The 25,737-nt window shown below is 36.2% G+C and overlaps 2 protein-coding genes across 2 annotated transcripts in view; one reads left to right on the top strand and one right to left on the bottom strand.

Moving 5' to 3' along the window:
• Positions 1–25,737, top strand: part of GRAMD1C (GRAM domain containing 1C) — a 96,969-nt gene that overhangs the window by 12,288 nt on the left and 58,944 nt on the right. The window contains 2 exon segments of the mRNA XM_057696917.1: positions 17,006–17,027; positions 17,030–17,089. Of these exon segments, the coding sequence (XP_057552900.1) occupies positions 17,006–17,027; positions 17,030–17,089 (82 nt within the window).
• On the bottom strand, positions 4,619–5,241 carry LOC130830044 (transmembrane protein 276-like). The gene has a single exon (XM_057696918.1). It carries the CDS (start codon positions 5,195–5,197, stop codon positions 4,619–4,621), a length of 579 nt encoding a protein of 192 aa, XP_057552901.1. The 5' UTR covers positions 5,198–5,241.

Below are 25,737 nucleotides of genomic sequence, written 5' to 3'. Positions count from 1 at the left end.
ATTATTTCTCTGGTCAAGATGTTGCTAAGTAATAAAATGGCCTAATAGGAGGCAGTGCAAATAAGGGTATAGGGTATTGATACCTGAATCAGCATTAAAAGCACTTTAAACATTTTCCCCTCTTACATAGAATTAACACCTTTATTCTATCCCTACCAACCTTTCCTTCTTTTACCCTTTTTTTTTTTTCACTTGTCGTTTGAGATAATTTTAGATTCACGTGTAGTTGCAAGAAATAATGGAGATACTCTGTACCCTTTTAACAGTTTTACCTAATGGTGACATCCTGCAAAACTGTAGTACGATAGCATAGCTAGCATATTAATATTGATAAGGTCAAGATGTGGAACGTTTCCATCCCAACAGGAATCCTTTTTATAGACACAACCCTTAGACACAGCCACTTTCTTTCTGCCCCTTGCCCCTACTTAACCCTTGGCAACCACTAACCTGTTTTCCATTTCTATAATTGTTTCATTTCAAGAACATTATATAAAAGGAATAATACAGTTATGTAACTTTTTAAAAATTAATTGATTTATTTTATTGGCTGTGTTGGGTCTTTTTTGCTGTGCGGGGGCTTTCTTTTTTTTTTAGTTGTGGTGAGTGGGGGCTACTCTTCATTGTGGTGCGCGGGCTCCTCCTTGCCGTGGCTTCTCTTGTTGCGGAGCATGGGCTCTAGGCGCGCGGGCTTCAGTAGTTGCAGCTCATGGGCTCAATAGTTGTGGCTCATGGGCTCTAAAGCACAGGCTCAGTAGTTGTGGCACACGGGCTTAGTCGCTCCACGGCATGTGAGATCTTCGTGGAGCAGGGATTGAACCCGTGTCCCCTGCATTGGCAGGCGGATTCTCAACCACTGCGCCACCTAGGAAGCCCAGTTATGTAACATTTCATGTTGACTATTTTCACTCATCATGTTTCCCTGGAGGTTCCTCCATTTTGTTTTATGTACCAATAGTTTATTCCTTTTTAATGCTGAGTAGTATTCCATGTATGGATGAATCACAGTTTAACCATTCTTCCTTTGAAGAACATCTGGGCTCTTTCCAGTTTTTGACTATGAATAAAGCTGCCATAAACATCCATGTATGAGTGTTTGTGTGAACATAAGTTTTCCTCTAGGTCATCTGATTGTTGCATATACTTAGTTTTGAAGAAACCTGCCGAACTTTTCAAGAGTTGCTGTACTATTTTACATTTCCACTAGCAAAGTGTGAGTGATACAGTTTCTCTGCATTCTTGCCTCCTTGTTGAGCGTTTTTATCATGAAAAGGACCCTTACATATAAATTTAAACTTTAGAATATAGCCATACCTTGTTTTATTGCACTTCACAGATATTGCATATTTTACAAATTGAAGGTTTGTAGCAACCCTGTGTTGAGCAAGCCTATCAGTACCATTTCCCCAACAACATTTGCTCACTTTGTGTCTCTGTGTCACATTTTGGTAATTCCTGCAATATTTCAAACTTTTTAAATTATTGTTACATTTGTTATGGTGATCTGTAATCAATGATCTTTGATTTAGTATTGTAATTGTTTGGGGATGCCATGAACATATAAGTCATCCCCAAGGATACCTTGATTGGTAAACGTTTTATGTTCTGACTGCTCCACTGACCTGCCATTCTCATCTCTCTCCCTCTCTGTGGACCTCCCTATTCCCTGAGACACAATAATATTGAGATTAGGCCATTTAATAACCCTGCAAGTGTTCAAGTGAAAGGAAGAGTCATACATCTCTCACTTTAAGTCAAAAGTTAGAAATGATTAAGCTTAGTGAGGAAAGCACGTTGAAAGCCGAGACAGGCTGAAACCTAGACCTTTTGCATCAAACAGTTAGCCAAGTTTTGAATGCAAAGGAAAAGCTCTTGAAGGAAATTAAAAGTGCTACTTCAGTGAATAGCAATGATAAGAAAACAAAATAGGCTTATTGCTGATATGGAGAAAGTTTTAGTGGTCTGCATAGAAGATCAGACCAGCCACAACAGTCCTTTAAACCAAAGCCTAATCCTGACAAGGTCCTGACTCTCTTGAGTTCTGCAAAGACAGAGAGAGGTAAGGAAGCTGCAGAAGAAACGTGTGAAGCTGGCCGCTGTTGTTTCATGAGGTTTAAGGAAGGAAGCCATCTCCATAACATCAAAGTCCAAGGTGAAGCTGCAGTAAAATTAGCCAAAATATCTCACTAAGATAGTTAACAAAAGTGGCCAGACTTCCCTGGTGGTGCAGTGGTTAAGAATCCGCCTGCCAATGCAGGGGACACGGGTTCAAGCCCTGGTCTGGGAAGATCCCACGTGCTGCAGAGCAGCTAAGTCCGTGCACCACAACTACTGAGCCTACGCTCTAGAGCCTGTGAGCCACAACTACTGAGCCCACATGTTGCAACTACTGAAGCCAGCACACCTAGAGCCTGTGCTCCACAATAAGAGAAGCCACAGCAATAAGAAGCCTGCGCACCGCAACAAAGAGTAGCCCCTGTCTCCGCAACTAGAGAAGGTCTGCACGCAGCAACAAAGACCCAACGCAGCCAAATAAATAAGTAAATAAAGAAATAAATTTATAAAAAAAAGCAAACAAACAAAACTCAAACAAAGGTGGCTAAACTAAACAATAGATTTTCAATGTAAAAGAAGCAGCCTAATTTTAGAAGATGCCATCTAGGACTTTCATAGCTAGGGAGGAGAAGTCAATGCTTGGCTTCCAAGCTTCAGAGGACAGACTGACTCTCTTGTTAGGGGCTAATGCAGCTGGTGACTTAAGTTGAAGCCAATGCTCAGTTACCATTCTAAAAATCCCAGGACCCTTAAGAATTTTGCCAAATATACTCTGTGCACAGCAAAGCCTGGATGACAGCACATCTGCATGCGACATGGTTTACTGACTATTTTAAGTCCATTGTTAAGACCTGCTGCTTAAAAAATAAGATTCCTTCAAAATATTACTGCTCGTTGACAATGCATCTGGTCACCCAGGTGCTCTGATGGAGATGCGCAAGGAGATTCATGTTGTTTTCATGCCTGCTAACACAACATCCCTTCTGCAGCCCATGGATCCAGGAGGAATTTCGACTTTCAATTCTTATTATTTAATAAATACATTTCATGAAAGTATAGCTGCCATAGGAAGTGATTCCTCTGATGGGTCTGGGCAAAGTAAATTGATAGCCTTCTGGAAAGGATTCACTGTCGTAGATGCCATTAAGAACATTTGTGGTTCTTGGGAAGAGGTCAAAATATCAACATTAACAGGAGTTTTTTTTGGAAGAAGTTGATTTCAGCCCTCATGGATGACTTTGAGGGGTTCAGTACTTTAGTGGAGGAAGTAGATGCAGATGTGATGGAAATAGCAAAAGAATTAGAATTAGAAGTGAAGCCTGAAGAGGTGACTGCAATCTCAGGATGAACCTTTAACAGATGAAGAGTTGCTTTCTATAGATTAGCAAAGAAAGTGTTTTCATAAGATGGAATCTACTCCTAGTGAAGGTGCTGTGAAGATTGTTGAAATGACAACAAAAGGATCTAGAGTATGACATAAACTTAGTTAATAAAGCAGCAGCAGGATTTGAGAGGATTGACTGCAGTTTTGAAAGAACACCTACTGTAAGTAAAATACTATCAAACAGTATTTGCATGCTACAGAGAAATCATTCATTAAAGGATGAGTCAGTCAATGTGGCAGACTTCATTGTACTATTATTTTAAGAAATCACCATAGCCACCCCAACTTCAGCAACCACCACCTCGCTCAGTCAGCAGCTGTCAACACTGAGGCAAGAATCTCCACTAGCAAAAAGATTATGACTCGCTGAAGGCTCAGGTGATGGTTAGCATTTTTTAGCAATTAAGTATTTTTAAATTAAGGTATTTTCATTTTTTTTAGACATAATGCTATTGCACATTTAATAGACTACCATATAGGGTAATCATAACTTTTATATACACTGGGAAACCAAAAAATTTGAATGGCCCACTTTTTTGCAATATTTACTTTATTGTGGTGATATGGAAATGAACCTGCAATATCTCTGAGGTATGCCTGTAATCTTATCTATATTTGCAAAAGATCTTGCTGGAATTTTGATAGAAATTGTGGAAAACCCCTGTATCTTTGGGGAAGATTGACATCTTTACTACATTGAGTCTTTCAATCCAGGAATGTGGTATATCTCTCTATTTATTTACATCTCTTGATTTATTTCAGCAGTGTTTTCTAGTTTTCAGCATACACATCTTTTCATATTGTGTTCATATTGGGATTTCCATTTCTACAATCATGTCATATGCAAACAAGGACGGTTTTACTTCTCCCTTATTTTTTTTTTTTTTTTTTCCTGCTAAATCCCTAAGGTTTATTAGAGACCAAGCCTCTTTCTGGATCCACCACCATTGCCTGCCCAGAATCAGGCCCCAAAATGTGCTGGGACCCAGTCCCCCTCATTTTGGTCTAGGCAAGTCCTCACACAGAGCTGGAGGAGGAGACAGTGCCCAGACTCTGTCCCCTGACCTGTCACTCTGCAGCAAGCTGGCTTTGGGAGGAAGAGGAGTCTATCCCTAGAGGAGGAGGCCCTAGAAGCAGGCCTGTGATGGGGGAGGATGGCAGCCTTGCTGTCTGCAAGCATCACTCCCACTGCAGGTGCTGTGTATGCAGGGCCCAGTGGCAGGCCCAGCTGCCCCCAGCCAGGGCCCAGCGACAGACGTCCTCCTTTGGCAGCAGCAGCAGATTGTCCTCCTCCAGCCGGCTCAGGAGGCCTGCAGCGCCCAGCACCACCCCTCCCCACATCCCGTAAGTGTTGGTCGTGAAAACGGCCACAATGAGGATGGTCACTGCGACCACCAGCACCACCGCCTGACCAGCCACAGAGCGGCCCTCAGCGCCAAGGTGTTCACCAGCCACTGCCAACACCATGCCTCCTCCCAGGAGCAGGTTTGCAGAGGAGCAGTCCCCATTCACCCAGTGGAAATCGAAGGCCAGAAGGGGCAGGCCAATGACAGTGGCCACCCAGGCGCCAGCAAGACAGTCTTCATCTGTGCCCAGCCCTGGGGCCCGCTTGGTGGCAGCAGCCAGGGCCTGGAGCAGGAAGCCAGCAGCGGCCCCTCGATTTGCCTGGGCAGTGCTCAGGGCTGCATGCAGACACACTGCTCCCAGCGCCAGGTGGGACAGGGCGGAGCTCCACTCGCCCCCTGGCCTGGGGGCCATGATACCTCGGGCGATAGTGAGCTTGAGGGGACAGGAAAGCGATTCTCAACTTTGGAGAAGAACGTAGAAGCTGGCGAGAGGGAGCCTTAAGGGTGTCTCTCCAGGACTCCCAGGTTCCAGAGCCGCATTGCTAAATATTGTTATAGGCTCACCCGAAACTCGCAGGAGCCCTGAGGCCACTGGACGCAACTTTGGGGGAGAAGAACCTAACTCGGCCGGGAAAAGACGGGAAACGGCGGTGCGGGGCCTGGACTGGGTGGGCGTTAGCTCTGGTCTCCTGGAACCCGAGACAGGGCGCAGGGCCTGGGGGAGGGGGGCGCCGTCCTCGGAACCCGGCCCGGAAAGAGCGACGGCGCAGGCACTTAGAGACGGCTGAGCTGCGCGACCCCGGGGCAGCGGCGATCCGGAGGCCCGAACCAGCGCAGCGCGCCGCCCGCCGGCTGCCGCCCCGCCTCCCGCGCCCGGCCTGCGGCGGCCCCGCTACTTCTCCCTTATTGATCTGTATGGTTTTTTGTTTCCTTTTCTTACCTTATTGTGCTGAAAAGAATTTGCAACACTATGTTGAATAAGAGTGGTGAGAATGGACATTCTTTCGTTTTTCTTGATCTCAGGGAGAAAGCATTGTCTTTCACTATTGAAGCATTTTGTTAACTATAGGTATTTTGTAGATACTCTTTATCAAGTTGAGGAAGTTCCCTGTATTCCTATTTTTCTGAGTTTTTAAATCACAAATGGACATTGACTTTTGTAAACTATTATTTCTGTTTCAAGTGATGTGGTAATGTGGTTTTTCTTATTTAACATGTTAGTGTGGTGGATTACATTGGTTGATTTGGGATATTGAACTCGCCTTGGATTCCTGGAATAAACTCCAGTTGGTCATGTTGTATAATTTTTGTATACTGCTTTATTATAGTTGCTAGTATTTTGTTGGGGATTTTGCATCTATATTTATGAGGGGTATTGTTCTGTAATTTTCTTTCTTTTTTTTTTTGTACTGTCTTTATCTTGTTTTGATATCAGGGTAATACTATCTTAATCTAATGAGTAGATAAGTGATCCCTTCTCTTCTGTTTTTTAGAAGAGGTTGTATACACTTAGAGTTAATTTTTTTAAAGTTTTATAAAATTCTCCAGGGAAGCCATCTGGGCCTGGAGATTTCTTCCTTGGGAGATTTTAAATTATAAATTCAATTTCATTAGTGGTTGTAAATGTATTCAAATTATTTCATATTGAGTGAGTTGTGATAGTTTGTGTCTATTCATCCAAGTTGTCATGTTTATATGCATAGAGTTGTTTATGGTATTCCCTTATTTCCTTTTGATGTCTTTGGAGTCTGTAGTGCTATGTACCCTGTTTTATTCCTCATATTGGTAATTTGTATCTCTTTGCTCAAGGTTTTTTTTTTTTTCCTTTGTGAGTCTTGCTAGAGGTTTGCCAGTTTCATTGGTTATTTTAAAAGAATCATCTCTTTTTTCATTGATACTCTATTTTTTTGTTTTTCTGTTTCATTGATTTTTGTTCTTATCTGTATTATATACTTTTTTTTTTTTTTTTGCTCATGTTGGGTTTATTTTGCTCTCCCTCTTCTAAGTTTTTGAGTTGGACACTGAGATTATCAGACTTTTCCTCTTTCCTAATGTGCGCATTTAGTGCTATAAATTTGTTTCTCAGCTTAGTTGTGTCCCACAAATGTTGATATATTGCATTTTTATTTTCATTCAGTTCAGTGTGTGTGTGTGTGTGTGTGTGTGTGTGTGTGTGTGTGTGTGTGTTTTCCCTTGAGATTTCCCTCTTTGGCCCAGGGATTATTTAGATGCATGTTTTTTAGTGTCCAAGTGTTTGGAGATTTTTGTGCTATCTTCCTGTTGTTGATTTCTACATTGATTTCACTGTGGTCAGAAAACACACTTTGTATGATTTCACTTCTCTTAATTTGTTGAAATATGGTTGAAAATGTAATCCATCTTGGTTTATGTTCCAATACACTTGATATTATCAGTCTTTAGAGTTTTGCTAACCTCATGCATTTGAAATAATACCTTAGAGAAACTAGATGAACTAGACAAATTCCTAGAAAAACACTACTGAAACTGACTCAAGAAGAAATTGAAAATCTCAGAATACCTATAACAACGAAAGAGATTGAATTACTGAGAAAACCAGACCAAACAAAATCAAAACAAGAAAACTTCACAGAGTAAAGCTCAGCACCAGATGGCTTCACTGGCAGATTCTATCACAGTGTTTAATGGAGAATTAGCACAAACCCTTCAAAATCTCTTCCATTAAAAAAAAAAGAACACCTCCTAAATCATTCTCTGAGGTTAGTGTTAGCCTGGTTCTAAAGCCAAAATTAATTGAAAATCTATACACTGCAGTGAACAACCTGAAAATGAAATTTAAAAAAGAATTCCATTTACAATAGCATCAAAAGAATAAAATACTTAGGATTAAATTTAATAAAAGAAGTGTAAGACAGAACACTGAAACTACAAAGCCTCATGAAAGAAATTTAAAATTATGTAAATAAGTGAAACGTTATTCTTTGTTCATGGGTTGGAAGATTTAACATTGCTGAGATGGCAGTACTCCCCAAATTGATCTGCAGGTCCAGTGCCATACCTGTCACGATCCCAAAAGACTTTTTTTTTTTGGTGGAAATTTACAAGCTGAATCTAAGTTCATATGAAAATGCAAGGACCAAGAACATCCAAGACAATCTTGAAAAAGAGTGAAGCTGGAAAACACAAACATCCTAATTTCAAAACTTACTACAAAAACAAATGAACAGAGAAACTTAAAACAAAGCTACAGTAATGAAGACAATGTGGCCCTGATATAAGGCTAGACATGTAGATTAATAGAATAGAATAGAGTCTAGAAATAAACTCTCACATTTATGGTCAGTTGATTTTTGACAAGGGTGCCAAAACAATTTCATTGAGGGAAATAGTCTTTTCAACAGATAGTTCTGGGACAATTAGATATCCACATACAAAGGAATGAATTTGTATTTATACCGAATACAAAAATTAATTCAAAATGGATCATAGACTTAAGTGTAAGAATTAAAATTGTAAAACTTTTAGAAGGAAACATAGGTATAAATCTTCGTGACCTTTGGATTAGGCAATAATTTCTTAGATATGATACAAAGCTCAAGGGGCAAAAGAAAACATAGATAAGTTGGACTTCATCAAAGTTATAAACTTTTGTGATTCAAAGAGTCCATTAAGAAATGAAAATGAAAAACAACTCACAGAATGTGGGAATATATTTGCAGATCAAATATCCGATAAGGGACCTATACTGAAATATGTAAGTAACTCATAGCTCAATAATAAAAACATGAATAACCTAAATAAAATGAGCAGAACTTGAATAGACATTTCTCCAAAGATAAGCAAATGGTGAAAAAGCACAGGAAAAGATGTCCAGTGTCAATCATCATTATCTAAATGTAAATTAAAACTACAATAGGATACTCTTTCGTACCCTCTAGGATGACCATAATGAAAAAGACAGACATTAGGTGTTGGTGAGTATGTGGAGAAATAGGAACCCTCATATATTGCTTTGGGGAATGTAAAATGGTGCAGCCAATTTGGAAAATCATTTGGCAGTTCCTCAAAATGTTAAACATAGAGCTACTGTATAAACCAGCAGTTCCACCCTTGGGTATATACCCAGGAGAACTGAAACATATTGACACAAAAATTTGTACATGAATGTTCATAGTGGCAGTATTCATAATAGCCCCAAAATGGAAACAACCCTAATGTTTATCAACTGACGAATACACAGATAAAATATGGTATAATATATTCATAAAGTGGGATAATACTCATCCCTAAACTGAAATGATGTAGTGTTTCATGCTACGGTATGGATGAACCTTGAATACATTATGCTAAGTGATAGAAGACAGATGCAAGGACCACAATATTGCGTGGTTCCATTTATATGAAATTCCTAGAATAAGCAAATCTAAGCAACCACTATAAAGTAGTGGTTGATAGGGGCTGGGTGGAGGGGCAAGTGGGAAATGTCTGCTAATTGGTATGGGGTTTCTTTTGGGTATGATAAAAGTTTGGGGAAATTAGATAATGGTGGTAGTGGCACAGCTTTGTAACAATACCAAAACCCACTGAATTGTACATGGTAAAAGGGTGAATTTTTATGGTATGTGAATTATATTTCCATTTAAACAAGTGAGTGCCTTGTTGGTATGGAACTCTAAGTGAATATTTTCTTCTGCATTGAATGGGTAGAAAGGGGCTCTCTGAAGAGACTCATTGCCTCTCTAGTAGTACAGTAATTCTTGATTTAGCCCATTCAGTACACTTAATCATTAATTCTGTTCATCAGGAATTTTGTTTTATTTCCTTCTGGCCCAGTGGTGGATATGTGTTTCTCCATGTTCCGGAAGTAAGTGTAGCCATGTGACTATTTTTGTTGTCAATTAAATGTGAACAGAATAATGTGTGTCATTTCTAGGGGGAAGCCCTTAGAGTTAGTACACTGTTTGCCGTGTTCCTGTCCCTGGATGGTGGAGCCTTTATTAGCATATGTCTCTGTGTTAGGACAGTGTGGGGCTAAGACTTTTGCCAACGCATATTATGCATTTATATTTAAATGCGGAATAAACCATCGTTCTTGTAAGCACTGAGATTTGGGGGTTGCTGGTTACTACAGTTACAATCTAGTCTTTTATGACTAATGTACCAAGTTAATTTACTCTTAATTTTTTCACTTTCTCTTATTCCAGTCTGCTATCAAAACTGCTTTAAAAATCTGCTTGTGAGTTCATGGAGTGTGCCACAGATACAATCACTGAGACTCACCAGATCATTCTTGATTAGCTAGGTGCCAGCTATTAGGATTTTTGGACTGCAAGATGCTAGTTTATTGAATTTTACTGTGTTCACATGTATAAATCTGCACCAAAAGTGTTGTAATTACTTAGAATGAGAATATTATTTCTTCTTGAAAATGATTTTAGAGGAAGAAGAAATTGGGGCCTTTAAGGACAGATACTTAAAAAAGTGTGTATATTTTTATATATGCTTAAAAAATATATGTATATAATATATATGGGGTCTTGGCTGGGAGATCGCCAAGTCCTAGCCACTGGACTGCCGGGGAATTCCCCAAAATATTTTTAAAAACTTATCTTCTTGAAGACATTATGTTAAGTGAGATGAGTCAGACAGAAAGAGAACTACTCTATGATATTACTAAATGTGGAATCTAAAAAAAGCTGAATTTGTGGAAAAAGAGAGTGGAATGGTAGTTATCAGAAATTAAAAAAGATTTGGGCAGGGAGATGTTGGTCAGAGGGTGCACCTTACAGTTAGAAGATGAGTAGTTCTGGAGATTTGGTACACAGCATTCTGATTATAATTACACAGGTTATAATTATATAGTTAATAATCTGTATTATATACTTAAAGTTGCTAAGAAACTAGGTCTTAAATGTCCTCACCACAAAAAGAAATGATAATTATGGGATGTGATGGAGGTGTTAGCTAATGGTACAGTGGTCATCATATTGAAATATATAAATATATCAAATCAACACAAGTTGTGTACCTTAAACTTACACAATGTTACATATCAATTATATCTATCTATCTGTCTGTCTGTCTATCTATCTATCTATCTATCTATCTATCTATCTATCTATCTATTGGCTGTGATGAGTAGCTTGTGGGATCTTAGTTCCCTGACTAGGGATTGAACCCAGGTCTTCAGCAGTGAAAGCACTGAGTCCTAACCACTGGACCACCAGGGAATTCCCTCAAAATATTTTTTTAAATGGAGAAAGACTAAATGCTTTCTTCCTGAAATGAGAAAATTGTCTTTAGTGTAAAATAGAGTGAAATAATTTTGAATAAATTATAATGTTTCAAACTGTACAATATAAAATTGTAATTTAATTTTTTGTGTGATTTTAATTTGTATAAGTTTAGGAATTTTTAAAAATTTGGAAACAGAAAAATATACAAGGAAGAAAAGTAAAATTACTTGTTTTCTTACCAACCAGAGAAAACCATTTTGAGATATTTTCTTCATTTTGTTTCCTTGTACATGTGTGAATTTTTTTCTTTGGCATAATTGGACTCAGTATGTCTACATGCATATATATTTCTCCTCCCTCTCTCCCCCCTCCCTCCCTTTCTTCCTTCCTTTCTTCCTCTTACTTTAACCTATTGATCTTTTCCTTAGACCATTAAAAATTCTTGAGTTTTACTGAATGTTGTGTACCGTCATATAAATATTTCAAAATTTATTTAACTAGTCTCTTTTTTCCTAGACATTTAGATTGTTCTCAAATTTTTATCATCATAAGCTTTGCAGTGAGTGTTTAAAAATAAAATCTCTGTCCAAATGTTTATTTCTTTGGAATAAATTACCATAAGTGGAATTACTTGATTGAAGTCTATGAATTATTTCTTTTGATGTATTGTCAACTTTTTCTTAATATATCAGTTCACATTCCTAGCTGTAGTATATGAGAGGATATACTTATTGCATTTTATCCTCATTGTGTAATTTTAGTTCAAGATAAAACTTTAAATCTTCATTTTAGTGAAAACCTTTCTAAAATTAGATTAACCTTGATGAAACATGTCATTTTTATGAACACTAATTATTACCTAATCTTGTTTTTCAGTTGTTACGTTTAAGCACTTCTCAAGGCTTAGGTTGACTTATAAAATAAACTTATTATTTTTTTAATGAATAGCCAAGAGGATTGATTGTTTCATTGCCTACAACCACATATGCACAGTCTTGTGTGGGTCAGTATCTCACTTTCTCCAGTTTAGGAGGGGAATTCATGACATATATACAGTGGCATCAGTGGTATTTTTAAGTGAAATGTTTCCCAGGTGACACTAATAGATTCTGACCTCTAGGATTTTTGCTTAGAGGTAGTTTTTTATATACATGTCCTCTGAGTGAGTTTTTTTTGAAGCGTTCAACAAGGTCATATGCATACTCATTTTTGACTTGCGGGATTCTTCACAGCACTTCTTATGCCATTCTGGCTGATGAATATGACTCATGTCCTTTAAGCTAGTATTGCCCTCTTTTTGTTGATCTTGATTAGGGTTTGTTGGGCTTTTTGACCATTTGCTGTTTTTCCTCAGATTTGGAAAGATTGTAGCCATTATTGCTTTTATATATTATACCTACTGCATTTTCTCTTCTTTCCTGGGACTCCAGATATATGTTAGACCTTCTTACTTATCCTTTCTTTTCTATTTTCTGTCATTTTTATAGAAACATTTCAAGTCCTAGCATGATGTTGTCTTTACTAGAGGGAATTTTCATAAACAGGTATACCTAGTTTTATTGCACTTTAGTTTATTGTGACTGACAGCTATTGCATTTGTTTATAAATTGATGGTTTGTGGCAACCCTGTGTTGTCAGATGATAGGTAGCATTTTTTAGTAATAAGATATTTTAAAATTAAAGTTTGTACATTTTGTTTAGACATAGTGCTAGTGCATACTTAATAGACTGCAGTAGAGTGTAAACACACCTTTTATATGCATTAGGAAACAAAAATTTGTGTGATTCACTTTATTAAGATATTTTCCTTATTTTGGTAGCCTGGAACTGAACCTGCAGTATCTCTGAGGTGTGTCTATACTCTGTCATGCAGTCTGAGATTGCCTTTTTTCAGTTTTAAAGATTAAGATGACTTTAAGCTGGGCTCTATTCCTTGTGTTGTTGATCTCTAATTTTATTGTGTTGTTGGCAGAGAACATATTTTGTATGGTTTCAGTCCTTTTAAATCGATTGAAACTTGTTTTGTGTCCTAGCATATTGTCTGTCCTGGAGAATGTTCAATGTGTGCTTGAAAAAAAAGATGTGTATTCTACAGCTGTTGAATGGAGTATTTTATAAATGCCAGTTAGGTGTAGTTGGATGAATAATGCTTTTTTCCCCCTCCAGCTTTATTGAGGTATAATTGACAAAATTGTAAACTATTTAAAATGTACATCATGATTTGATGTACATATACATTGTGAAAGGATATCTCCCATCTATTTAATTAACACATCCATCACCTCACATATTAACTCATTATTTACTGGGAGATATTGGCAGAAACTAACACCTGTGGCCAGCGATTTTTATTTTGGCCAGCCAAACATCAATTCTGTTATTTCACTAACACTTTGTGGGTTATTACATTTAATAGTACACCTGACACACCTGTAAAGTCTTCTGATTTTCATGAAATGTCTTCAATCCACTCTTCTGTAGAAGCAAAGGAGCATTCTCCAACACCGCGTTTCATTTTCACTTTCTGTATGAGAATCAATCACTAGGGTTTTTTGTCTTTTTGTTGGTCTTATATTCACATCATCTGAATCAAAACTGTATTCTGAAGAACTATCATCTTCTGAGACACTAGTAATATATGTCGCTCAGACAACCAGAGAATGTATCTGCATAAAATTCACCAAAAGTTCTTCTTCACTCAAAATTTCGTGATGTGTTGTTTTTGAAAATTTTACATTTATAATATACACAAGGTTGGAACAAAAACCTAACAGAGCAAAATATGAATGATAATGACAATCGTAAGTTGTATAATGAATCCTTGATCAATTTTAAGCTCTAACAACTTCTCATGGTGATGTTAATTTTATCATTCTCTAATAACGTATTGCTATGTCTCTGGTAATAATGTAACCTTTGGGTAACAAAAGACTATTAATACATCTGTGGTCAATAATGTGTTAGTATTAGTATTAATATTATTATTATTGTTTAGGGTGAGAACATTTAAGTTCCACTATCTTATCAAATTTCAATTTCAATTATTTAATACAGTGTTATCAACTATAGTCTTCATGTTCTACCTTAGATCCTCAGATCTTATTCATCTTATAGCTAAAAGTTTGTACACTTTTACCAAACTTTTCTTCCTTCATCCACCCCTAGCCCCTGGCAACTGCTTTTCTACTCTTTGTTTCTATGAGCTTGATTTTTTATTTAGATTCTGCATAAAATTGATAGCACCCAGCATTGTCTTTCTCCATCTGGCTTATTTCACTTACTATAATGCTCCTAAGTTCCATCCATGTTGTTGCAAATGGCTGGATAATGTTGTTAAAGTCTTCTATATCTTTGCTGGTTTTCTGTCTAGTGGTTCTATCAGTTGTGGAGAATGGGGCATTAATATTTCCAACTGAAGTTGAATGGTCTGTTTTTTCAGTTGTGTCATGTTAGTTTTTGCTTCATCTGTTTTGAGGTTATGTTGTTAGTTGTGTATACATTTATCATTGTTGTATCTTCCTTATATATTGACCCTTTTATCATTATGAACGTCTCTTAACCTCTAGTAATATTTCTTGCCTTAAAGTCTATTTCAGCTGATAGTATAGCCACTCAAGTTTTCTTGTGGTTACTGTTTGCATGGTATATCTTTCCATTGTTTCACTTTCAGCCTCTTTGTGTTTTTGTATCTAAGTTGTGTGTTTCTTGTGGACAGAATATAGTTGGGTCTATTTTTATCCAGTTTGACAATCTCTGTGTTTAGCTCATTTATATTTAATGTGGTTATAATATGTATTTACATTTTAGTTGGAAATTTACAAATTAGTTTGAAATAACTTGGATTTACAAATAGCCGTTTTGCTGTTTGTTTTCTCTGTTTCATATCTTTTTTTTTGCTCCTCTGCCCCACCCACTTCATGTCTGTCTTTATATGTCAGATAAATACTTCTTTAGGATACCATTCAATTCCTCTTGATTTAAAAAATGTATTTGAGAGTTTTTTAAAGGATTGCTTGAAGGATTACAGCATACATCATAACCTCTCACAGTAATTACACTTCAAATTACTAACTTAATTCTGGTAAAATATTAAACCTTTGCTCCAACCTAGCTCCATTATCTCTCCCCTGCATTGTTGTTTACATGTATATGTCATATGTGTTATATATATATATATATATGATACATATATGTGTGTTCATATATATATATCAATTTAACTTTAATATATCTAAGTGTGAATCTCTTTTCTTTATCCTATTTGGGCTTCATTGAGCTTCTTTGATTTATACGTTGTTTTTCCTCAAATTTTGGAAATTTTGACCAGTATTTATTCACATGTTTTTCTGCCTCACTCTTCCTTCTGATACTCTCATTACATGTATTTTGATTCTCTTAATGTTGGCACACAGTTCTCTGAGTCTGTTGTTCATTTTCTTCAAACTTTGTTTCTGTTCTTCAAATTGGATAAGTTTTACTGATCTATCTTTAATTCACTGATTCTCTGCCATTTTGAATCTTCTTTTGAGCCCCTCTAGTGAATTTTTTATTTTGGTGGTTATAGTTTTCAACTCCAGAATGTCAGTTTTGTTTTAAAAAACAAAACCAAAAACAAACAAGAAAACAACTATTTGTTGAGATTCTCTACTTGTTGAGTCATTGTCTTCATACTTTTCCTTAATTCTTTAAGCAGTATTTTCATCAGTTCTTTGTAAATATTTTAAATAACTGCTTTGATGTCTTTGTCTGCCAGGTCCAGTATCTGGGAACCATGAAAGACTCTATTGCCTGATTTTTTCTTTTCTTATTATGTCACATTTTCCTATTTCTTTTCATGTTTCACAATTTTTTTGAAAATTGGGCAACTTAGATAACATTTTGTAGCAGCTGCGGGTTCTGATTGCATCCCTCCTACCCCTAAAGCTTGTCATTGCTGACTTTTGTTTAATAACTTGCTTAGAGTAAATCTGTGATATATTTTTGTCCTGTGGTATGTGGAAGCAAATGTCTTTGCTCAGCTTATTATTACTGTTGTTGTTTTATTTTTAAGGCTGGTTTCCTGTGTCACCTCTTACATCAGCCAAAGGTTGGTCAGAAATTGTGCTCAAATACAGAGAGTCAGTAAGGCTTTTCCCTTCTGCTGACAGATCTGTGTATAGATTGGGTAGTGTATTTGAAATTGAGGTCATTTTCAAGTTTGTCCCAGTTTTTATGTTCCCCTGAGACTTCTTGTATCTCCATCCAGGAATGTGTGGATAGTTTGGGATTTCTCCAATCTCAGTTACACATGTGTGTAGTTCCTGTTTATCTAGGATTATGGAGAGTTTATCAAATTCATCTGTGGCTGTCTCTCCTCTAAGATGTCTTTGTTAAGCCCCATACTAATCTGAGAGTCTGCTTGTTTCTTGTCCTAATTGGGACTTCAACCTCGCACTCACTTGGATGGCTTCAGAATTTTTCCTTTCATTTCTGGGATAAGTTTTCTGCTTTCCACTCTGAATCAACGTAGTCCTGCTCTGTCAGCATCACGGCTAGTTTTCATGTCCTGTTCCACCTTTGTAGAAATATTACAATGACTTAACTTATGGAGGAGGAAGAGTAATGGGAGAGCAGGCCCGGGAAAGAGTGCCACAGACTTCTGATGCTCACATCCAGGTTCAGCAGATTTTCCTGACAAAATATTTCTTTGTTTATTGTATGTCTTTACTCAGTTTCCAATCATTTGAGATGATTGTTTTTGACATTTTTTCCCCCAGCTATATATTTGATTTTGCAGAGAGGATTTGCCAGAGTCCTCATTCCATAATTCTGGAAGCATCCTTTGCTTCCTTTTGGTGTTTTAAGAAATGTTTGTTTATGTGGTTTTTCATATAAAGACATACAAAATATTGCATAAAAAGTATATGATTTTTAAGTTCATTTTAATTTTACTTTCTAAGACTACAATTCAATTCATTTAAGGACAATTATAATTAAACAGTAAATTAAATTTTTTATTGTTTCAGATTTCAGGTTCTACCTATAAAGACAGAATGAGGAGTATAAAAGACAGTTCACACATCTACCTAATACAGAAAAGCTGATAGCAGGTAAAAAAGACAGGAAGTCACAAAAAACCATTTTACTACCTCATCAAAATAGAACTGATGAGTGACAATATTTGTAGGAAATTTAAGCTTTTATGCTCAAAATTTAAGCTTTTATGCTCATTTCAAGATAAGCAGCATCTTTTCATCTGTAATTAGACAATGTAAAACTAAGTTGTAATTCGGAGAGGAGTAATTTCTGAAATATTAAGCACAATTAACCCTTGAACATTGAAGAGGTTAGGAGCATTGACTCTACAGAGTCAAGAATCCACATGTAACTTATAGTCAGCCCTTCATATCCGCTGTCCCTCTGTCTGTGGATCCGCATCCACAGACTCAACTAACCACCGATCGTGTAGTACTGTAGTATTTACTATTAAAAAAAAATCCTCATATAAGTACACCCACACAGTTCAAGCCCATGTTATTCAAGGGTCAGCTATACTTGCTAAAAAACAGACCTAAGAGGAAATGATTTGTCAGTTTCTTCTGGTGCTTGTTTCACATGGTTTCATAGGGAAATATAAATTTGATGTTCAGTATATATTACCTTTCCTCAGAAAAAAGTACTCCTTAACAGGTTGTAGAGCAATTTTACAAAAATTTTTAGGGCTTTATCATTAGTCATATAGTCTTTCAGGTAGATTTTTTTGGAAATAGGCCTTAAGAGGAAAAATTTCATTTTAGTACTTACAACAGTGCTTTATTTTTGATGTAAATATAATATAGATTCTTTACCATCAAAATACCAAAGTTGGTTTTAGTTTTAGCACATATATCATTTAGACCATTTATTCATAGGAATTTCTAAGATTTCTGGTGCTGCTAATATTTAATTCAATGTAACTGAATTTCTAGAGAGTTTAGTTCTTTAAATATCATAAAATAAAACAATTTTTAAAAAAGATTGGAAAGTAATACAGTCTTGACATAAAAGAGCGTATGGTGAAAAGTGAAGGATCATTTCACCCAAGACCACTCTGACTGCTTCCTGGGTGATAACCACTTTCAGCAATTTTTTTCCTCCTTCCGTTCTTTCTTTCTTTCTTTCTTTCTTTCTTTCTTTCTTTCTTTCTTTCTTTCTTTCTTTCTTTCTTTCTTTCTTTCTTTCTTCTTTTCTCTCATGTCTGTCATGTGGCAGAACTGACAGCAACATATAGTTAAAGGTTATTTGGGGAAGGAAACAGCTAAACACCATTCATTTATAACTCTGTGACTCTGGCCAAATCAGCATCTTAATTCTTCAGTTTCTGTTCTCTTGAAAACATCTTATACAGTGACAAAAGGGGGCTTTCAAACTGCCACTTTCTTGGTGACAAACCTACTGCTTCTGCAAGGTTCCCTGGTGTAGAGGGCAGAACACAGTCTTAGCAGAGAAATTTATTTGACACTCGGTTCAACCACTTACATTCCTGAGTTTCTGCTCAGTGTTTAGAACACTAAGTACAATTACCATAAGGTAAATCTGTGATTAAAGAGAGGAAAATAGAGATGAAAATAATTTAACCGACCCACCCAGACACATTCAGAATATATGCATGTCATTTTATTTCACTACCACAATGCATAACTTGAAATGTGAATGAAAGTGAAGCAATTCTATTTATATTCATATCTCTTAAAGGGTTGTTATAAGAAATAGGGATAATACACAGAAATTGCATAGCACAAAGGTTGAAAAACATAGTGGATTTCCAATAAATGGTAGTTAATATTAATAATACTCAGTATCTTCCTGTTGCTTTAAGAGGAAGTTCAAACTACTCAGATTGCCTGTTCAATCTACATTCCCTGCATTAACTCCTCGTCGCAATCCTGTAAAAGTCCCTTAGATCCTGGAGTCCTTATTATTCCAAATGTATTACTATATCTGTGGTTTCCTGTTATTTAGCAATTTCTTATGTATATTTCCAGAAATTTTCTGTATGTATATCAAGGGGAATATATTCCTAAGAGAACTTAAATGGGAGCACACTGTGTTTACTGCTTTCAGTCTTTTTTTTTTTAAGCTCTTCATTGGAATATAATTGCTTTACACTCTTGTACCAGCTTTTCAGGTACCCGCCAAAGTGAATCAGCTGTATTTATACATATATCCCCACATCGCCTCCCTCCCATGACTCCCTCCCACCCTCCCTGTCCTGGCCCTCTAAGGCATCACCCATCATGGAGTTGAGCTCTCTCTTGTTTAGAGCTCTATTAACACTACTTATGGATCCACTTCATTCTTTTAATGGCCGCCTAGCAGTCAGTGGAATGAATTTTGTACCATAATTTGTTTCACAAATCCCCTATTGATGGACATTGTGATTGCTTCCTGTCTTTTACTATTACCACTAATGTTACATTGAACCTTCTTGTTCATTTGTTTTGGCACAAGTGCTGCACCTGTATTGTAGGATAAATTCCATTTGTGACTAAAAGGTAATGAGCATTTAAAAGGTTTACACTGTTGCCAAGTTATCCTCCAAAAAGGCTACATCAGTATTTATTCTCATCAATGGTGTATGTAAGCATCTGCTGTGCCCTACCCCAGGAACTTTGCTTTAGCAAAATTTGGTAGGTAGAAATTGTATTTAAATATGCATTTATTTACTTATGAGGGAGGCTGAACATCGATAAATCATTTGTATTTCTTTTTCTGTGAAACTTTCTTTTCATAAACTTTGCCCATTTTTCTAGTGGTTGTCTTTTTCTTAATTCGTAATAGCTTGTTAGATGTTAAGAAAAATTAGATATTTTTCATGTGTTGTTGCAAATGTGTCTTGACAGTTTATCACTTGAAATCAAATACTTTTCATGGAAACCTTTATAAAATGTTTTATACTCATCCCTGCTTTTTTGAAAGAAATTAATCTGGTTAGTACAGTGATATATACTCACTATAAAGCATTACAGCCATACAGAAAAGTATAAAGAAAATATTGAAAATCATTGGTGAAACTACCACCTGTATGTAATTTTTTTAAGCCCTTTATTGGAATAGAATTGCTTTGTATGTAATTTTGGTTAATATTTTGTCGATATCTTTCAGTAAGTACATGTGCTTTTCAAAATTTACATTTTTTGTGTTTTTCCACACTGCTATAATAAATCTGTTCATTGTATGAAATTTGGAAAATACAGGCATTTACAAAGTCAGAAATCTAAAACCACCTATAATTGTACTATCTGGAAATAATGTCAATGACACACATATTTATACAAATTAAAATACATAATTGGGATCATTCTGTACAAATGACTTTAAGTTCTTAGATTTAACCACATATTGGATCACTATCTTCTGAAACAGAGAATCTTAAATTTAATTTAACCTTTCATTTAAAAAAAACAACTCGTCATTTCAAATCCACAATATTATACTTAATACTAGTTCAATAAATATATATCAGTACTCAGTATGTGCCAGGCACCTTGATGTTTCTGAAGAACTTGGAGTGCGGTGGGAGAGCAGACAAATATAAACAAATCACTATGATTCAGGGTGACATGAACAGTTTTAAAAAGGTACAGGAGTGGTACAAAGGAAGAGATAACATGGAGGAAGGCAAGTATTTTAATTTTGGGCATGTTGAGGTTGAGTTGCCACGACAACTCAAAAAAAAAATATATATATAAACATACATATGTATATACACACACATACATATATACATATATATGTGAAGTTGAGTTTCCAAGACAACTCAAAAAATATATATATACACATACATACATATACACACACATACATATATATACACATATACATATATATTGTATTATATATATATAGTCCCACACATATATGTTATCTGGAAATAAAGTTTTAGTGTATATCACAGTAGCCTTCTAACTGGTCTCTCCCCTAGTCTTACATGCCTTCAGTCTATTCACTACTGTAGCTATAGTTGTTTTTCTAAGATGCAAATCTGCTCAGATTAAAATCCTTCATGGATGGTATTCCAGTGACCTTAGAATAAAGCTTCACTGCCTGACTTACATGGCCTTTCATATATGTTAAATATCCTCTCATCCCTCATCCTTCAAGTTCCCTTTAGTCTCTAGCCTTTCTGAAGGCAACCTTCTTTAGATATCTCATTTCCTTTTGTTTTCAGGCCTTTTTACTTCATTTTGCCTAGCACTGTTTTTCCTTTTCTGTACCTGACTATCTTTTGTTTATATATTTTAAAATATCTATTCATGTATTATATATATATTTATATATGCATTTTATTATATATTTCTCATTTAGGGATGCCTTTACTGTAAATTTGACTGGGCTGGTACAACTCTCATATTCAGCCACTGCTTACCAGAGTAACAGTAGTAGTAGTTAAAATACTGAAACATTGACTGGTAAATAGCCACCACCTTTAGCTCCCCAAGTGACTTCTCATACCTTAGCTCTCCTGGCTTCTCTTCTAGGATTCCCAGGGCCTTCCCATGATCCAGCAATGAAAGCTTTTATATCTGACATAGAAAGGTCCCTATAGAAGTCTTATCCAGCACTATGGTTGGTGACCAGTGTTGTTATTTTAAATATCACCTCTGGATAGATGCCTCCACTATGTGTTCCTGTAAGTGCCTTGCACTTTCCTCTATTATATATTTACATAACTATTATCTATATTATTTGCTATTGTAACCTAGATACCAAGGTCAGTACTTGACTTATAATAATGGATACTCAGTGATTGAATGGATGGTTGATGGATAGAGGAAAGAGTCAGTAAACGAGTATCAATGTCACTTCAATCAGGAGAATAGATGAACTCAACCATGGATAACATATAGAATTAAAAGAACACTAACAAAAGAATCATGGCATCAGTAGAAGAAGAAATACCAGTAAAAAAATTCAGAAGGAAAGGTCAAATAATGTGTGAAGATCCAGAAGAAAGGAGTATCACAGTATTTCATGGTGCAGAGAGTTGTAAGAATCGGAATAGGATAACAGTGTGAAATACAGTTGAATTAAATGAAAATAACAATTTATGGGATTGATCTAAAGTAAGTATATAGGACTTCCTAGGTGGCTCAGTGGGTAAGAATCTGCCTGCCAATGCCAGGGACACAGGTTCGATCCCTGCCCCAGGAAGATACCACATGCCGCGGAGCAACTAAGCCCGTGCGTCACAACTATTGAGCCCATGTGCCACAACTACTGAAGCCCACATGCCTAGAGCCCATGCTCTGCAACAAGAGAGGCCACCACAATGAGAAGCCCGCGCACCACGATGAAGAGTAGCCCCCACTCACCGCAACAAGAGAAAGCCCATATGCAGCAACGAAGACCCAACACAGCCAATAAAATAAATGAATACGTAAATAAATAAATTAATTAATTAAAATAAAAATAAAGTAAGTATATAGAGGAAGTGTATAATGTTAAATTAGTATATGAAATGAATATATTAAAAAACAAAAAGGAAGTAAAATCAGTAACCGAAGCTTATACCTAATAACTGCAATAGAAGAGGAAATTAAACCTAAAACAAAGGGAACGAAATGATAAAGACAAGAGCATAAAGTAATGAAATTGAAAAAGAGAAAAAAGAGAAAATCAATGAAGCAAAAGTTGGTTCTCTGAAAAAAATCAATAAAATTGATAGACTGAGAGCCTGGTTGACCAAGAAAAATGAGAGATGACACATATTACCAACATCGGGAATGGGAGAGGGGCCATCACTACTGACCCCATGGATATTAAAAGGGTAATAAGGAAATACTATGAACAACTCTATGCCCATAATGCAGTAATTTAGATAAAAATAGACTAATTCTTTGAAAAATACAAACTTCCAAACCTCACACAAGAAGAAACATATAGCTGGAATAGCCCTATACCTATTAAAGAAACTGAATTTGGATTAGTTAAGAACCTTCCATAAAAAGAAAACTTGGTCTAGATAGTGACAGTGGTGAATTCTATCAATCATTTATGGAAGAAATAGTATCATCCTTTGAAGAAAATAAGAAGGATCATTTCCCAACTCATTTTATGAGACTGGTATTACCAAAATACCAAAACCAGACAGAAACATTACAGGAAAAGGCAATAAAAGGCATATACATTAGAAGAACAGGAAAAAAACCTAACTTTATTGCCAACAGACATGATTATTCATGTAGAAAATCTCAGATAATCTACAAAAAACTTCTAGATTTAATGAGTGAGTTTAGTAAGGTCTCAGGATTGAAAGTCATTTGAAAGTAAAAGAATCATGTTTATATATACTAGCAAAGAACAATTGGAATTGGAATTTAAAATATACCATTTACATCAGAACTTCCCAATAATGAAGCACTTAGGTATAAATCCAACAAATATGCAGGCTCTATATGCTGACAGCTGCAACACATTGACAAAAGAAGTCTAAATAAATGTTTATAGACCAAAAGGCTCAGTATTGTTAAGTCTCAAATGAAAAATACCCGCAGGCTTTTTCATAGATGAGGAAACTAAAAAGCTGATTCTAAAGTTTACATGGAAAAACAAAGGAATTAGAATAGCCAAAATTATTCTGAAAAAGAAGGACAAAGCTGGAAGACACACATCACTCAATTTCAAGACTTATTATGAAGCTACAGTAATTGAGAAAGTCTGAGGTTTGCCAAAGAATAGACATTTAGATAAATGGAACCAAAAAAAAGCCCAGATATAAAATTCAGGCAAATATTGTGAACTGATTTTTGACAAAGATACAAAGGCAATTCAATGGAGAAAAGTTAGTCTTTTCAACAAGTGGTGCTGGAACAATTAGATGTCCATATGCACAAAATGAACTTTGATGCCTGCCGCACACTTTTTATAGAAATTACCTCAAAATGGATCATAGAACTAAATGTAAAATGTAAAACTGTAAAACTTCCAGAAGAAAACATCTGGGTTTTTCTAGAGGAAATCTCTGTGAATTTGGATTTGATGATGAATTTTTAGAGGTAACACCAATAGCATGATTCATACAAGAAAAGAATTGATAAATTGTACTTTTTTTGCTATGCAAAAGATACTTTTTAGAGAGTGAAAATATAAGACTCAAACAGGGAGAAAAGAGTTGTTAATCACATATCTGATTTTTCCTTGTTTAAAAAAAAACCACTTCTATGCAGAATAGAAACTATTCTTAAAAGTTAACAGTAAGAACACGAACAATCCAATTAAAAAATGGGCAGATGCTTTACCAAAGGAGATACATGATGGCAAGTAAGCATATGAAAAATTGCATACTACCGTTTGTCATAGGGAAATACAAACTAAAAGCACAATTAAATAAACCACATTATCTAATAGACTTACTCAAATTAAAAACAAAAGCAACTAATAACACCGAAGGATGATGAGGCTGCAGTGCTATAGGAACTCCACTGTGTTGGAGGATGTGGGTGAGTGTGGCTGACGTCTGCCATAGGGAGCTCACCAGTCAGTTACTTGATATCTGTCCCTGTTCTAACTATCCCTCTTTGTACCTGCCGATTCTAAGTGTGGGATCTCTCTGGGGTGGCATAGGGAAGAGTGGCTGTTATCTCTGCTGCAGCCTGCTTGTATATTTTTTGAGCTGAGGCTTTCTCCACACTGTGGTTTATATATTTGTATCCACTTTTTGTGTTCTAAAATTTATCAAAACTTCTAGTTGGCTAATGTAGCCGTTTTTATACCCACTCCTCAGCATTGTTATGAGTTTAATTTCTTTCAAACATCTTACCTGTCATTTCAAAGGAATTCTGGAGAAAGAGGGGAAGTAGACATACGTGTCAGCTTAGACAGGAAGTTCTATGTTCTAGTTTGGTATGAAGATAACAATATTTACACTTCAAAATATGTTTGTTGATTTAAATGTATTCACTTTGGGAGAATGCTTTTTTCAGTGATGTCATTACTCAAAACATTTTTTAACATCTCTGATTAAATGAGTGAACAGGGTAGATTTTCATGCTGAAAATGTTGTGTTGGGAAAATATAATTAAAAACAAAATATCCTACCAACCCAGAAAACCTCTCTACAAAAATGAAAGAGAAAGAAATGTTTATTATTGAATAAACATTAAACTAGAATGTGATGTGCATCACAGGCAATCTGCAAAAGAAACTGTGAAAGCAGAAAGAAATCTCATGCTTTATATAGGCGGGCGGTTGCAACCATTATGTGTTCTAAAGATAAATGATAACCAGTCCTCAATTAAGAGGACTTGATAGCACCATATGTCACATCAGTTCTTCTTAAATTCATCTAGTAATTGGGGCAGCTGTGTTAGCTAATTGGCTTTATCCAAAGGAAAAACAAACTCACTTTTTTTTAAATTAATTAATTTATTTTATTGGTTGTATTGGGTCTTCTTTGCTGTGCGCAGGCTTTCTTTTTCGTTGTGGTGCGTGGGCTCCTCATTGCCATGGCTTCTCTTGTTGCAGAGCATGGGCTCTAGGCGTGTGGGCTTCAGTAGTTGCAGCATATGGGCTCAATAGTTGTGGCTCACAGGCTCTAAAGCACAGGCTCAATAGTTGTGGCGCATGGGCTTAGTTGCTCCGCAGCATGTGGGATCTTCCTGCAGCAGGGATTGAACCGTGTGCCCTGCATTGGCAGGCAGATTCTCAACCACTGCACCACCTAGGAAGCCCCAAACTCACTTCTTAAAGACAAGAGTTAGTTTTGCAACTTGGATCA

Source organism: Hippopotamus amphibius, chromosome 10, assembly GCF_030028045.1.
Source record: "Hippopotamus amphibius kiboko isolate mHipAmp2 chromosome 10, mHipAmp2.hap2, whole genome shotgun sequence".
In the NCBI taxonomy this organism is placed as follows: domain Eukaryota; kingdom Metazoa; phylum Chordata; class Mammalia; order Artiodactyla; family Hippopotamidae; genus Hippopotamus; species Hippopotamus amphibius.
The sequence above is the reverse complement of the archived record's forward strand: the minus strand, read 5'-3'. Positions and strand labels throughout refer to the sequence as shown.

Bases quoted from the DNA above. Each gene is read 5' to 3' on its own strand.
- LOC130830044 (XM_057696918.1), bottom strand. From the start codon at position 5,197: ATGGCCCCCAGGCCAGGGGGCGAGTGGAGCTCCGCCCTGTCCCACCTG.